Source organism: Lissotriton vulgaris, chromosome 3_1 (genome assembly GCF_964263255.1).
Source record: "Lissotriton vulgaris chromosome 3_1, aLisVul1.2, whole genome shotgun sequence".
Lineage (NCBI taxonomy): Eukaryota > Metazoa > Chordata > Amphibia > Caudata > Salamandridae > Lissotriton > Lissotriton vulgaris.
This window is the reverse complement of record NC_141689.1, coordinates 1325612770-1325628700: the sequence shown is the minus strand read 5'-3', so window position 1 is coordinate 1325628700 and position 15931 is coordinate 1325612770. Positions and strand designations below refer to the sequence as shown.

Genomic DNA, 15931 nt, shown 5'->3' with positions numbered 1-15931 from the left:
GCGCACACATCGCTGGAGACATGATAGTGAAGATGAAGTAAGTGACCCACAGATCCGTCAGGAAATGCAAGCTTTCCGACATGTCAGTGACGAGTTGTCAGCGACCTCAGAGGGGCTCCTACTGAGGGACCATCGGATTGTCATCCCGAGGCAGCTACGTCAAGGAGTGGTCAATCTTGCCCATGAAGGCCATCGGGGAGCTGTTGCCACAAAGAGAGCTCTAAGGGAGCGAGTCTGGTTCCCGCAACTCGATCAAATGGTAGAGCTCACCCTGAAGGACTGTCCCCAGTGTCAACTGGTGAAGCCTGGAGAACCCCCGGCTCCTCTTCAAATTACTAAATTGCCCAGTGGGGTATGGCAGGAAGTAGTCATGGACTTTTATGGACCCCTCCACTCAGGCAAGCATGTGGTGGCTATCATGGATAAATACTCACGATTTCCAATAGCTCAGTTTGTGTCTTCCATCAACGCCTCCAGCACCATCGCTGTATTAGATGAGGTCTTCGCCGCGTGGGGTGTTCCCAAGGAACTCAAGACAGACAATGGTCCCCCCTTCAACGGTCATGAGTTCAGTGAATTCGCAAAGCATCTCAATTTTCGACATCGGAAGATCCCAACGCTGTGGCAACAAGCCAATGGCACCGTTGAGCGGTTCATGGCCACTCTGAAAAAGACTTTTCAACAAGCCACGTTGGAAAAGAAGGACTTGCAAATAGCTCTCAATGAGGTGCTCAGAGCCTATCGGACTACCCCATATGCGACCACCGGAAAGTGTCCTGCCACTCTCATGCTGGGGCGACCCATCAGGACAAGGATACCGACGTGGGAAGGGGCTCTGACCCCGGTGTCCCCAACGTGCACCCATCGAGAAACAGTGATGGCTGATCAAGCGGGGAAAAGCAGGATGAAAACATATGCAGACACTAGACTGAGAGCCAAGTCTCCCTCCCTTCGGACAGGAGACTGTGTAGTGGTCAAACAAGAGCAGGCCAAGAAGACGGATTGTCGGTTCAAAGAAGAACCATTGATCGTCACTCAGCAAAAAGGCACCATGATCACCGCTGAGTCCGAGAAAAAACGGATCACTCGAATCGTGTCTCATGTTCAGAAATGTACTCCGGGCATGAAAGAAATACTTGATAGGGATTCAGTACAACGAGATGCAGATGGACTGAGTCAACCGAGTCCAACCTTGAGACTTGACAGGTCGATGGAAGACGCGCCTGCAGAGGTTGGAATGTGACTCCGACCGCGAAGAGACATACACAAACCAAAGAGACTGATTGAAGAACTGTGATTGGATTAGTTTATTTCTGTTGTTAACAAACGGGGAGATGTAATGATGTGCACGGTCTAGTAGTTGGGATGGGAGGAGTCACGGGGTTGGAGGAAGAGGAGGGGCTGAGACAGGAAAGGGGCAGTTAGAGTAGGGACAGGGAACTGAGAAGAAGTAAGAAATAAATCTCCTTAACACACACTATTGTTGTTTGTCGTTATTGCCATAATACACGACACCATCTAAGCTGGGACGTATGTGCTTTGAAAAGACCATACTTGGATGTTGACAGGGCTTTCTGTCACAGACTGCGTGGGACCTTGGGGCACTAAACATAGACAAGTCACTAATCTCCACTGCACCAATCAGGATTCCTTTCTGCGGCTATCTGGTGCATTAACTAGGGGAGAGGATGTGGTCTGACGGCTAGATTGCCGACTTTGGAGCTGATTGACGACTTTGGAGCTGGGAGACCAAGGTTTGAGTCTTGGGGTTGCGTCCACATCCTGTGATTCTGGGCAAATCACTTAATCTCCTGGTGCGTACTAAAAAGATGAATGTGTCCTTGTGTAACGTAACCAGTGATCATGTAAAGCGCTCCAATACCTTTGGGTCAAGTCTGCGCTATATAAATCTGGATAAAAGAAAAAGAAAAAATAGAGGCCATTTCTGGTGCTTTGCAACCGTTTTAAGATCTTCTTTGAGTTTCTCCTTGCTTAAATGGGTGTAATTTCTTATATTTATATGTTTCGTGGAGAAGTGTGGCTCAGGGGTTAGAGGCGGCAGACCCGGAAGCTGAGATCGGCCCTGGACCAAGGTTCAATTCCCTGCCTTGGCAGGGCTTGGGCTAAAAATTCCACGGACTCGATAATTCTCGCTCCGGTGCCTTCTCAACTCACGGGTTCACACTCTGCGACTCTGGGCAATAGCTTGCTTAATCTCCACAACGGCCCCTCGTGGCAGGATGCCTGGCTTTCACCTTGTGGATACCCTGCCGGGGTTATCTCACAGGGGAATACCAGGACGGGTTCCCTAAGCAAGCCCCGGGAAACCCACTGCGGGTAGCTGTGCGCTATATAAGCTCAAATACATTTACATTTACATTCCCTCATCTTCTTTGCTTGATTTTCGCTCGTGAGAAAGTGTCACTCATAGTCGTTGAATGTACCTCATAATTACACTGAAATTATGAAAATGTCACACATAAGCAATCTTAGACCTTGGCAGCTATGGACAAAGCCAATTACCTACATTAGCTAGACCTATTAGTTTTGGCAATGCTTGATACACATATATTGTAAAGCAGCATGAGCTGCTGTGCAACATATCTTAAATGACAATACCGCTATAATGTGGTCAAAGCTGGCTGCATCATACCGTTAATCTTTAAAAAAAAGTTAAGACATATTTGCGCTGCTGTGTAACATCTTTACAAAAACATTAACAAAACCAATAGAAAGGCAAAGGCGAAACCTATTGGCTTCGCCAATGCTGTTTCAAACGTATTTTTTAATTCCGCAGAGGCGCGTCGGAAAAATCAGCCAATGAGCACTTCGTTAGCCACTATGATTGGCTGAGATGCCCGCAATCCAATGGTAGGTTGTATATTACCGCTGCATCCAAATCAACTCCCAATTTGTATTTAGCCATTGGATTGGCTAACTTGCGACCCGGAAGTATTGCAATCACACACGGATTCTCAGGCTGAAGTTCGAGAAAAAATCGTGTAAGTGGAGCACGGACTATTGTAGTCATTTAATTAGAAAGTGCAGCTTGGAATGCCATTTAGATAGTGTATAGCTGTTTCCCTTTTAGTTAGTTGTTCAGCTGCATAGATGTGTGGAGTTGTTTAGCATGTTATTTTATGCTTGGGCTAATTTGTTTGCAGAACATTGTGAACATCGAGGATGCTAGTTTTGTACTGTAAGGTGGTTGTGAAGCGCGACTGCTCTAAAATGCCTATTAACAAATACACGAACAAATATATATTTATTTTGCAGGTAAAGAAATGAAAGAATACCGTGCTGTTACAGGTAAAAACGGTTTATAGTATGTGAATCACTTGCAAAGCTTCTGTGAGTGCTGTGCTAACGCATGCAGTGTAAAGCGGAAAAAAAAACGAATGACGGTCAGCATGGTGGTATTCTATCAACGTAAGAGACTATATTGTACGCCTGGATAGGGTCAGTACTCTACAAGACTGTAAAGAGTTACAAGACTGTAAAGAGGACACCACCTCATTACACAAGTGAGGAGGAGCAATAGTTGTACGGCACAAGGTGCATCTTTGTGTAATATAAGGAGGTGTGGTAGAAGCAGAGCTTTATTGTAGTGAAATCGATATGTAGAAATTCCAGAAGAGAAGGAATGAATTTTTAATTGCTTTATTTATAAGGTAAAAGAGCTTGTGGCATGAGCCTTAACAACAAGGAGTCACGGAGTGTGACAGCTCACTCCAATGACGTCAGTTTTATACCCGCTAGAGCTAACAGCTGTCCGCGCGCCTGGCAACCAATAGGAACTGACAGCAAGGGTTAACAACTAGACCCACAACATCTCCCTTTTTATGGGAACAATAGGTTTATAATTAATGCACTTTAAATGTAACAGTGGAGAATGGATAATGCTGGAAAACGTAAAATCCTGGTCCCTACTAAGTACATACTAAATAACAATTACTTGGGAACCCTAAAGTACAGTTCAGAATGGGGACAATCACGGTGTGACCCTACAACTAAGTCATATTACCCCCGCCTGGTTATAATGCAGTTCCCCGCTGTGTAGGAGGAAATATGATTCAATATATATATAAATACATATATACATACGCCTGCAATTAGGACACGTCCCCTTTCTTTACATATTAAAATACAATGTTTCTTTACTGGTGGCAAAGAGCTGGCGTTCTTCTAAAAAGTTCTTAGCATTTTGAGAGGGAATGTAGTAGTCTCTATATTAGGCGCAGCAACTGTGTGTAGGACGACAAGGTTATCGTTGTTCTCTTCCGTTTGAACGTCATCTCTAGGGATTCTTGCAAGAAGAATTGCTTCGGAAGTAATATTTTCCATCTTTACCAAATACCTTCTTAGCCCCAAGTTGAATTTCTATGTTTGAAATGAATACATTAGTCTTGGATACTACTACACTTTTTTCCTTTTAACTTTCTACTCTGCATGAAATAAATTCTATAAGCCATTTTATGATTATACTTAGATCACTTGTGTGGTTGGTAACATTAAACTGATAATGGATGGAGGGGGAAAAAGGTGGGACACTGATAGACATGTGAGATAGGTCATATAACAATGTTGGAACACATGTCCTCATCAAAATCTTCCAGCACATTAATGTTTGTTCTTCCGTTGCACTTTTGGTCAAATTTACCACAAACACTTGCGAAATGTCCTACCTTTAGGCAGCTAGTACACCTTTTCTTACTTGCCGGACAATTAGTGGAATCAGCTTTGTGGTTTAGGGAACCACATCTAAAACATACCACAGGGGAGGAATTAGAATTATAGTTAGAACTGTTGGGTTTTACGTAGTCATATTCTCTTCTTCTTCTGTCATTAACATAATACACACTAGAACACGATTCCTCTTTTCCCCTGGCTAACTCTTTTCTGCCTTCTAATGAACGTTCAATACCCTTTGCGATGTCTATGACTTCAGACAAAGAAGGATTTTTGCATGCTAACAAACGCTCCTGAATTTTGATCTCATGGCAATGAAAAACAAATTGATCACGTAAATATTCATCAACTCTGTCACCAAATCCACATTTGGCAGCCAATACTCTCAAACTGCCAATATATTCCTCTACATTCTCAGACTCCGATTGCTTTCTCATAGCAAATCGATGTCTTCCCACCATTATGTTTTCCTCCTCATCAAACTGTTTTTCCAGTCTCTTCACTGCTTCTTGGAACTCGTCGAGAGGAATAAATTGTCCTGGATCAGGTTCGTATTCTGGTAGGCTTTCAAACATTTCCTGGCCCGCAACTCCTAAGAGTCCATAAAGAATAGCTTTCTTTCGTTCAGCATCAAATTTCTTGCCATTTATCGCTACCAAATAATTTTCGAAAGCCTTGTACCATATCTTCCATTTTGATACCGGTTTACCGGGAACTTCTAGAAAATGTGCCGGGGCACTGAAATTACTTTCACTTGACATGACTATATTATCCCCTTCTGGCTCTATTTTAATTCTGATATCAATTGTGACAATAGAACATGTACTTAATTAGAATAGAAACACTCGACTTATAATACGGTACGAACGTAAAAGTTGAAATGTAGTTAACTTTTAATAAGGAGAAACGTTCTAATTCCGTTTCTCAACTAAACCATATAACTTTTTACCTTCTGTTCTGCAAGGCACTTGAAATACGACCTTTGTTAAATGCATCCGCTGCTGGCAGACCTGTATGCTAAATCAATAAGTGCTTTACACAAACAAAACCTTTGTACACTACTATGGTGTTATGATGAATAAATACGTGTACCATTTAATTTACCTACCCTGCGTGCACATCAGTTCACAAAGTGAAAATTTTACAAAACACTATAAGCATTACTTTACTCAGCAGACTCAGCAGTCATACAAGTTTAGTCTTTCTACTTCTCCTTAAGATCCCTGTGACAACAAAAGCAAAGAAACGAACACGCTGACTAATATTCCTTTGATTGAAAACAATTCACAATTTTATATGGAATGCAAATAAATAACCCCTCCCGTGAAACTGACTGTTGACTCCTGCGTTCAATAAACCTTTTAACCCTTGCACGCTGAATTTTTTCTTAGCGTGGCATCCGTGAAACTGAATGTTGACTTAGCCAAAAGAATATAAATTTGATTATTTGTCAGTACCTTTTGTTAAAGCGACGGTGACACTGTGCCTTTCAAAGCGAAATCGGCTTCAAAATGGCGTTGCGTCGCCTACGTCACAGACGCGATGGCGTGCCAGCTGCGTCACTGACTCCTACTCAGCTGAGGCGGTTTGACAGATGACGGTTGCCGTGAAATATTCGTTAACTGTAACTGACGCTTTGGCGCGCGTCACAGCACCTCAGTTACCTCAACGCTGTGAATATAAGATGACAGAAAACACACGATCACCACGCTGACGTTTCTGTTGAAATAAACAGCTTTCTGAACTTGCCTGAAAGTATTCTTTACACAGCCTAGCGAGTGCGAATTTGCAGCTGCACCAGTCCGAATAACCTTCCTCACACGGAACTTTACTGAAGGACGTCGAAAACTCCACCAACTGAATTCGTGGCTCGAAAATAGAAAATATGCGAATTACCATAAGAACGCTTCTTGAAATTTAAAAGAAAGTAGACACTTGCCTCGAAATAAGGTTTAGTCCGCTCGAAGAAATCTCCGCCACAAGCTCTTACTATTTTATCCCGTCCTTGTCGCCATATGTAGTGAAATCGATATGTAGAAATTCCAGAAGAGAAGGAATGAATTTTTAATTGCTTTATTTATAAGGTAAAAGAGCTTGTGGCATGAGCCTTAACAACAAGGAGTCACGGAGTGTGACAGCTCACTCCAATGACGTCAGTTTTATACCTGCTAGAGCTAACAGCTGTCCGCGCGCCTTGCAACCAATAGGAACTGACAGCAAGGGTTAACAACTAGACCCACAACATTTATGTAGCCTTACGGTTAGAGCAGTCTACTTCGGAGCTGGGGAACCGGGTTCGAGTCTCGGCAACGACGCTCGACATCCTGTGATGCAGGGCAAATCACTTAATCTCCCCGTGCCTAACAAAAATTGATGTGTCCATCTGTAACAAAACTGGTGCTTATGTAAAGCGCTCTGATACCCGATATCTCGGGTCTAGTTCGCGCTATATAAAACAAAAAAATACATAAAAATACTTTCCCTTCCTTTGAACTGATAGGGGATGGCTCCACTCGGAGGCAGGACTGAAAATAACCTTATTGAATACATCTTATCACATTAAGAGTTTTGCAGAGGGATCCAACGTGAGCATCCACTCCGCATTTGTTTCATTGTTTGGGAGCATGATTTCTCAAAGCTCCAAGCAAACGTGCTGGGAAGGACTACTGCATTTGCTGGAGCAGGTTGTAAAGAGGTTGCTAAGGACCCCCCCTTCCTTTAAAAATTGCATCTCTGCCGAGAGATTAATGTACCTGCTCGACCCATTTTTGCTGTGGTGAAATTACTCTGGAAACCAACTATGATGGCAACGTTCTAGGGGAATTGGTGTGTAGTCTCACAGGAAGTTTAACTACTCTTTCTTTTGGACCTTGATTATTCACAAGACTAGCCAGTTCACAGTGGTAGCTTTGTCTAATATGAGAGCCCTTTAGGTGCCTTCATCGCCGCCACTGACTACATCAGAGCCCTGCTCGACAATGGGGAAACCACGCCCTCATCCTCCTGGACCTGTCAGCCGCCTTCGACACGGTCTGCCACCGCACACAAGCCTCTACGACGCCGGGATCCAAGAGAAGGCCCTGGACTGGACCATTCCCTTCCTCTCTGTCAGAACACAGAGCGTCCGCCTTCCCCCTTTCCGCTCCGAAGCCACCAAGATCATCTGTGGCGTACCCCAGGGCTCATCCCTTAGCCCAATGCTGTTTAACATCTACATGGCTCTGCTCGCCCACGACGGCACAACCTCAACATCATCTTCTAAGCCGATGACACCCAGCTGATCCTCTCCCTCACCAAGGACCCACTCCGCCAAAACCAACCTCCACGAAGGAATGAAAGCAGTCGCCGAGTGGATGAAGAACAGCCGACTGAAGCTGAACTCGGACAAGACGGAAGTCCTCATCCTCTGCTCCACCCCCTCGGCCTGGGATGACTCCTGGTGGCTGACCGCACTGGGAACAGCTCCAGCACCCACGGACCACGCACGCACGCAACCTAGAGTTCATCCTCGACTCCACTCTATCCATGACAAAGCAGTTCAACGCCCTCTGCATGCTCCGCAAGATCTACAAGTGGATCCCCACCGAAGCCAGAAGAACGGTTACCCAGGCCCTCGTCAGCAGCAGGTTGGACTACGGAAATGACCTCTACACAGGAGCCTCGGCCAAACTCCTGAAACGACTTCAACGCATTTAGAACGCCTCTACACATCTGATCCTCGACATCCCTCGCCGCAGCCACATCACACCCCACCTGAGAGACCTGCACTGGCTCCCCGTCAACAAGAGGATAACCTTCAAGCTCCTCACCCACGCACACAAAGCACTCCACAATACCGAGCCAGAGTACCTCAACAGATGACTCAGCTTCCATACCCCCACCGCCAGCTTCGCTCCGCCGACCCCACCCTCGCCACAGCCCCTGCATCTGAAGAGTGTCTTCCGGTAGCAGATCGTTATCCCACCTCGCCGCCAAGACTTGGAGCACCCTCCGCATCCCCCTACGACATACCCAAGACCTGCTGACCTTCAGAAGACTCCTCAAGACCTGGCTCTTCGAGCAGTAGCAGCATTTCCCCCCCCACACCCTCCCATCAGCACCTTGAGACCTTCACGGGTAAGTAGCGCGCTTTACAAATGTATTGATTGATTGATTGAGTCATCAAGAGATGATCAGACAGCCAAAAGCGAGACTATTTTCAGAATTTGAGCACCCTGGAAATATCCAGATTATGAAGTTTGTCTTTGGCTGAAGAGGCACTGGGCTTGATTTGTCAAGGCATTTAGGCACCCCATTTTAATTTTTATTGGAGCTTGAAGTCATGTTTTCTTTTCACAGAACTTGAAAGTACATTCTCAAATGGATTTAACATCTCATATATGCTTTGCATAGCATATGAGTGTTCCATAAAAGAGATGGTTGCTTAAGTAATTGTAATTCCATGAACCCATGAATATAGGAGTAGAGTACCGAGATATGAGACTTTCCAATTTCACAAATATGCTCTGTTTTGTCAGTAATGAGACCAGTTTCAGAATAGTCATAATGGACTCTTTTCTAGAAAAAGGCCTACATAGTGGACTGGTGTGGCTCACTGGTTCGAGGCGGCAGACCCGAGAGCAGAAGTCGGCCCGGGACCAGGGTTCAATTCCCGGCGCGGTAGGGTCGTGGACCAGGGTCAGCGGACTCGACAATTCTCGCCTCGTGCCTACTCTAACCTGGGGTCCCACTCGGCAACTCTGGGCATTAGCTTGCCTAATCTCCACAACGGCCCCATCAACGCTGGGGATGCCTGGCTCCACCTTGGGGATTCCCAGTAGGGACCCTCCCACAGGGAAAGCCAGGACGGGTTCCCCAGCGGTATACAGCGCCGGGACGCCCCTTTGCTGGGGCAGCTGTGCGCTTTACAAGTATACAACATTTAACATTTAACATAGCAGGAACCGAAAGGCTTTCATGTTGAAATCCATTTAGTTCAGAGATAACTGTCACAGGTGTTTCTGAGGTGAACATCCTGGGTTGGCCTAATTTAACAAACCCTTCCTCCAAGAGATTGACCTTATTGTTTGAGATTTGTGAGTTCTCAGGATTAGAAATGTGTCTTTTGGGGCTTTTACTGATACTGAGCAATTTAATTCATATTCAAACTGGATTAGAATAATTTTTTTTGCAATGAAGTAAAATCTGAAAACCTTCCAATCAAACATTTCTGATCAGTGATGATGGAAAATTATAGAAGGATACGAATTGTCCTTGATGCCGCCATTTTAATGCACACGTTTTATTTTTTTTAAGTAGGAAGAACAGTGGGGCAGGAACCATGCATTGGCATATTTATAAGCGGCTATTGCCACCACAGTGTTTTTTTCTGACCGGTGGCATAGCGGCATTCCCCATATTTACAAGGTGGCGTAAAGCCACTTAACCCCTTCGCTGCTCATGACGAGCTCAGCTCGTCATGAGGCACGGTTGAGCTGTGCTGATGACGAGCTGAGCTCGTCATGAACAATGGGAAAACAAGAGTCCGCATATGAGGAGAATTGCTGCAGCAGCGATGGTGTTAATGTGTCTTAACGCCACCTTGTAAATATGTCCCTTTCTGCCATTGCCCTCTGCGGCACAGGTGCATTCCACTGCAACACCCATTGCTTTTTAACGCTGCCCTGGATTTACAAAGCTGGGGCAGTGCCAAAAACTAAGGCCAGGGAATACCTGGTTTTAGAATGTTGATACAAGGAGAAATAATTAACTTCTCATTTGCGCTTTCTATGTGATCTGCATAGAAAGAGAAAATAACCCTTTTTAGATTGTTTGTTTGTGGGGGAAGATGTCCCTTCCTTCACATAAACAATTGCCCCTACATCACAGTCTCCCTTGTGTAGGAGAGTAGGGTCTGCTATCCTATGGTCACCCCAAATATTTGCTTTTTGCTTCACTGGTTTATGACTTAATGTGGCTGTGGGCGTGCTAATCAGACCCACAGCCTGCTGTTCTCTCTCTAAATTATTGCCAATGCACTCTAGGTGCATTACGAATTGGAACTGTTCACCTTATAGGCCCCTGTAACAGTGTACCATAGGTACCCAGGGCATAGGTGCATCCAAGGCCTACCAGGGGCTGCAGCATGTATTGTGCCACCCCTGGCCTGGCCTCCATATTTGACACAACTGGCTGATCACTCAGCTGGGGTAAGTTGGTGTAATCACCTCTTGCTTAGATATAGTATCCCTATATCTAACCTTAACTGAACACATGTTAACCTATAAGCCATTCCTATGGAAGGCCCCTGCAATCCTGGGGGCAGATTGCGTAGTTTCATGTGAGATGGTGCTCTAGCATGAGCTGAGCCTGTCTGCAGCTGTCGGGAACAACTCCCTTAGCTGTTCCGGGATATTGCCATACCATATACTCTTAAGTACATTATAATCCTCGCGGTTATATGCTAACTTTGGTTTGGCTTTATCAAAACATGTCGAGTAAGGTGTCATACGATTTGGAATACTATCCCCTCGACAGTTCTGTTGACGGGGATAGCATTCCCCCCTTCTAGAGTGACACGACATGTACATAACCTGAACTCCGGTTAAAGTTAAACTCGAGCCTCAGCATCACAAAATGGATGCTGCCACCACAGACACAAGTCTAACCTCCTGCTGCTGGGAGTCCTTCCAGCGAGGGAGGCTTGGACAAAGGGTTTCCTGCCTTGGGAGGTGCGAGCACCACCCCAGACAGGATTTTGTGTATTGGGCAGGACAGGGCTGAATAGAATCAGACATGCCCGGGGCACACAAGGTGTCCCAGTGCATAAGCCAGTCCAAACCGGTCCTGGGACTTTCCAGACCCAGGCCTGGCGAGGAGCTGGACAAAGGAAAGGGGGTGTAACCGCCCCCCTTCCTGGTCCCACCCAGAGGAGGGAACTAGCAGGTGATCCACCCCTCAGATTGGGAATAAGAGTGGTAGCAGTGCCATAGCACCTCAGATCATCCTGAATCAACTTGAAACTAAGAAGACGACTGGACTTCGACATTTTGCTGCACAGAAGACTGAAGAGCATCTCCCTTGTGGCCTAGGAGTGGCCACCCTGTGAACACAGGCACCATCCAGCAACTCGACGTCTGCTTTGCCGCCGCCTCCCGCCGGAGCCCGAGCCCAGAGCCTGACGAGACCCAGACTCCCAGACTTCTCACAGCCCGATCCACAGTCCCTGCAAAGAAGGGACCCGTGGAGGCACAGAGAGACGTGGGACCGGACATCTCGAAAGACCCCCGAGAAGCTGACTGCGCAGCACCCGAGGCACCCTCGACACTGTGCTTTGGGGATTGAGAAGCCCCCCAATCGAGCAGCCCTTGCACCGAAGATCAGCCCCCAACATCTCCACGATCTGCGTGGGGCACTTTTGCATCGTGCCACTCGACGCGCCATCCCGGCCACTTGCCACGTGGTCAGCGGCCATCTTGGCGACGAAACCTACAATCTACACTGCGGGTCTGGTTGCTCCAGACTTGCCCTCGCTCCTGTAAAAGGGAGCACCCGCTCTGACCTTGCTGGTCTGAGTGATCAGCCTTTTTCACTTCCTGCGTGGCTTGCATTAGCCAAGGCCTGTTTGCTCCAATCAAGTTGCCGACACCGCCATCAGCTAGAGCCTTCGTGGGACAGCTCGTGATCGACTCCTGGACGTCCTCGACCTCTTCGTGTCCACGTGGCTACTGAGAGAAGCTACACCTCATCGCCTGTTTGCACCCGACATCGCCTGGTTCCTCTTGGTTTCACGGTAGTCACTGGCTAGTGACTTTGAACATTGTCCCCTCTGCTTTCAGGTCTTCACCACTTCAGATCCACCCTTGGACCCTCTGCTTTCAGGTCTTCACCACTTCAGATCCACCCTTGGATCCACCGGAACTCTTCACATTGAGCCGCCTGCAGCATCTTCAGCTCCAAGCACCATCGACCTGCGTGACGAAACCCGACACTACTTCGCACCTGTGCACCCGCTTCCTGTGGGTGAGGTAACTCAACAACGCCGGTGTTCCTTCACTGGTACACACCTCTAGTCCCTGTGTCTAAATTTTCACTCCTCTAGGTCACTCGGAAGGTTCCTAAAACACTAGCTTTGTAAACTTTACGCACCATAGACCATGCATTGGTGAATGCCTGCACTTTAAACACTGCACCCGAGTCCCGAGGGCCTTTCCCGACTTAGTCACTGCTAGTCCCGATCAGCTCCATCGATTCCCAAGGCCCTAGGCCTATTTCCTTTTCGATTGGTATCTCTTATACCACTTTCTTAGTATATGGTTTAGGTAGCCCCTAGGGCTCATCCATATTGTGCAACTTTTGTGTATTTTAACTGTGTTTTGTTTTAACGCTTGTGCTTCTGTGCTCATAAAGAGTATAGAGGATATTTGTAGTTAATTAATAAATATATATATATATATAATCTGTGTGGTGTCCTTTCATTTGGTATTCAAGAGGGTTGTATATGGTAAAACAGCTTGCTTCACATGCCTTTCAGAGTTTAGCCTAAGACTGCTTTGTCCACGCTACCACTAGAATAGCTGGTCTATAAGGTTGACTTACAACCAATCATCATAAGGGTTGCTTGGCATGGTACAAGGTGATCACTAGAACTTGTGAGCATCACATACCAGGCCAACTTCTCACACCTTGCAACATAGCTGCAAGGTGCTGGTTCCAAGCAACTTTTTTAGCGCCAGTGCTAGAGGAAACACAGGTGTGGCTTATTTTCTAAATATGGTGCATTCCACCACCCTCCAATTTTGAAAATGTCGGAGCACTGCGTTGCCGAATTTGTCGCAGCACAGCGCTCCAACACTTACTTGTACATATGCCCCTACGTTTCTTCCTCATGAACAACATGGCTGTTAAACTTTCCAAGTTCAGAAGAAAACAAAACAATCAGGTGTTTTACTACTGTAGATGTAAGAGCAACATACAACACTTTTTTTTCTTTTCATTTATTGCAGGGAAGGACTTACAGGGTCATATGTGTTAAAACCTTATTTTTTTTTCAAAAACAATTTATGCAAATAACATTAAATAATGTCGATTTTCAGTCAAGGCACGGATGCTAATATTGTGCAATCTCCCTTACAAGGATTCAGAGCTCTCAAGCATTCCAGAAGACTATAAAACCAAACTCGCCTCTGTTTATGCAAGACCCTCCAGGGCATCACAAAATGTGGAGTTGTTCAGATACAGGCATTTAAAATTACAGCATGAATTATGCATTTTGCAGCTTTACCAATGAATACACTATCATTCGTTTTCTGACAAGATAGTTCTTGAACTGGAATGCGCTTATTAAAGGTGGAACGCGCTCATAAATTGTTTCTGTTGCATGATGGCCATGGAGATGTGACCATATGTCTATTGATTGAGAGGTGTGTGATGGGAGTAATGAATGTGGCCATGGAGTTGTTGCAATAAATTGTCTGTCTTTCAGGCTTTTTAAAAAATGTTTAAGGAAGATGGTCCCTGTTCCAACACATTGGTACCCTATATTTTGGTGAGTACGTAGCTCAGTAATGCCAACATCAGGGAGGGGCTCATCTCCTGATGGATCCGTCACAAAACCTACAAAATGGACACCCAGTAGAATGCCACTCCTGGGCCCTCCCAGACCAGATGGAGACAGTCTACTTTTGTCTGTTTGACATCTTGAGCCTTCCACTGATTCTGTTAACCCCTATTTATATAGTCATAGCGGTGTATATTCGAACCTTGATTTGTGTTAATCTGTATTTGCTGTTCAGTGAGGCAAGTTTTGATTTTTTTTTTTTTTGTAGCAGAACTTCGTTTCCCTTAGTTATGTCTTGAGCTAAATCTATTTCCTATCTCTTTTTTTTTTAATTTGCATTTGGGCGGTATTTTGGTGATTTTTACCAATTTGAACATTTGTGACACTGCGTTTAATAGGTTTGGAGATTTCAGCATTTATCCTAGAGTGGGCGTAGTCTCCAGTTCAGCTGGATACAGGGGAAGCTTGTCTTTCTTGTGTTTCAGCCTGTAATAAAGAAACTAATCCAGCACGTTCTCTGGGACTGCCTCTCCTCAAAATTGTGTTGGGTCATGGATAGTTGTGCAGTCACTTTGGGCTCTATTGTAACTGCTGATAAGGTGCTATTTTGCATCAGAATTAGGGGTGTGCGTCTCTCATTCAAGTCCATTCTGTGTGTTAGTGTATGCTGTTAGTAAATGGGGCAGCTTACAATATTGAGTCACATTCTAGGTCTATGCTGTTGCCTGAGAACCACCATAGTTACTTGGTAGGGTTGATCCGCTTCTTTCTTTCTGCTTCTAAGTGTGTCACGGCCAATGCACCTTTTGCCCAAAAGGGGACAAATTGTGCTTTGACCTTTTGATAGTGTAGTTCTAGATCTGGTGCTAACCCCTGCCCCGCTTTTCCAAATGATTGAACAAGTGTTTCCCAGCTTATACTTGGTTGTCCGCCCAAGCCAATCTTATAATTTAGGATCTTAATGTGTTGAAAAGGGCTTTTGTGAGTGCTATAATTATGGTAAGAAAGAGGTACTGTCATTTGGGAAGGGTATCATTAGGTCTTGACTAGACGGCGCATGCGCTGTCTCGTTGAGAGATAGTGGACTCTGCAAGCTGCAGGTTAAAAGAACCCACCTGCATAATCTCCACAGAGAGTCACAATCCAGTGGACTTTTAAAGGTTTGGCCAGGTGCATAATGGAAAGTGCCGCCCAGACATCTGAGACCATCTAGGAGATTCCAAACATTTAGATTGGTGATCTGGACACACTTGAACCTAAAGGAGACCTTCAAGAAGTACCTCTGGACTTTTGGAGAACTTATGTGAAAAAGTGCTCCCAGCTCCAGTGCACACCACAGACACAGCGCCTGGCCTTGTGGCACATAGAGCTTCGAATACAAGAAAGAGCAGGGACTATGGCTTACGCGAGTTGGTGGAACGCCACAGTAAATGTTTGCTGTATTCTTTTTATTTGCTTTCGTATTCTTTGGCAGGCTTTCTCCTCTTGGTTTTTGTGGGGGTTACAACGAGCGCGGATTCATGCTTGGAATGTGAGCTCTGCAGTCTCAGGAAAGAATGCCTTTTTAGGTTTCGCCTGGCGTCCACTGCGCAGCAGTGTTCGCGCAGGCGAAATCTGTTGAGTTTCAGTATGGGGCTTTAACCCGCCTCTCTGTTCCATTGGCTAGCTCCATAAATGGAGGCTAGCCATTGGAACAGAGATGCG

The 15931-nt window shown here is 45.7% G+C and overlaps 1 protein-coding gene across 3 annotated transcripts in view; it reads left to right on the top strand.

The window, feature by feature from the left end:
- The first annotated feature begins 2942 nt into the window (after nucleotides 1-2942).
- Nucleotides 2943-15931, top strand: part of ERCC3 (ERCC excision repair 3, TFIIH core complex helicase subunit) — a 1672020-nt gene continuing 1659031 nt past the window's right edge. Inside the window, exons 1-2 of one of the 3 annotated variants that reach the window (XM_086961802.1) lie at nucleotides 2943-3002; nucleotides 3277-3309. In XM_086961802.1, coding sequence (XP_086817928.1) covers nucleotides 3285-3309 — 25 coding nt within the window. In that variant the 5' untranslated portion in view covers nucleotides 2943-3002; nucleotides 3277-3284. The remainder of the gene's footprint in view (nucleotides 3003-3276; nucleotides 3310-15931) is intronic. The other 2 variants (XM_086961803.1, XM_086961804.1) reach the window with 2 other exon arrangements.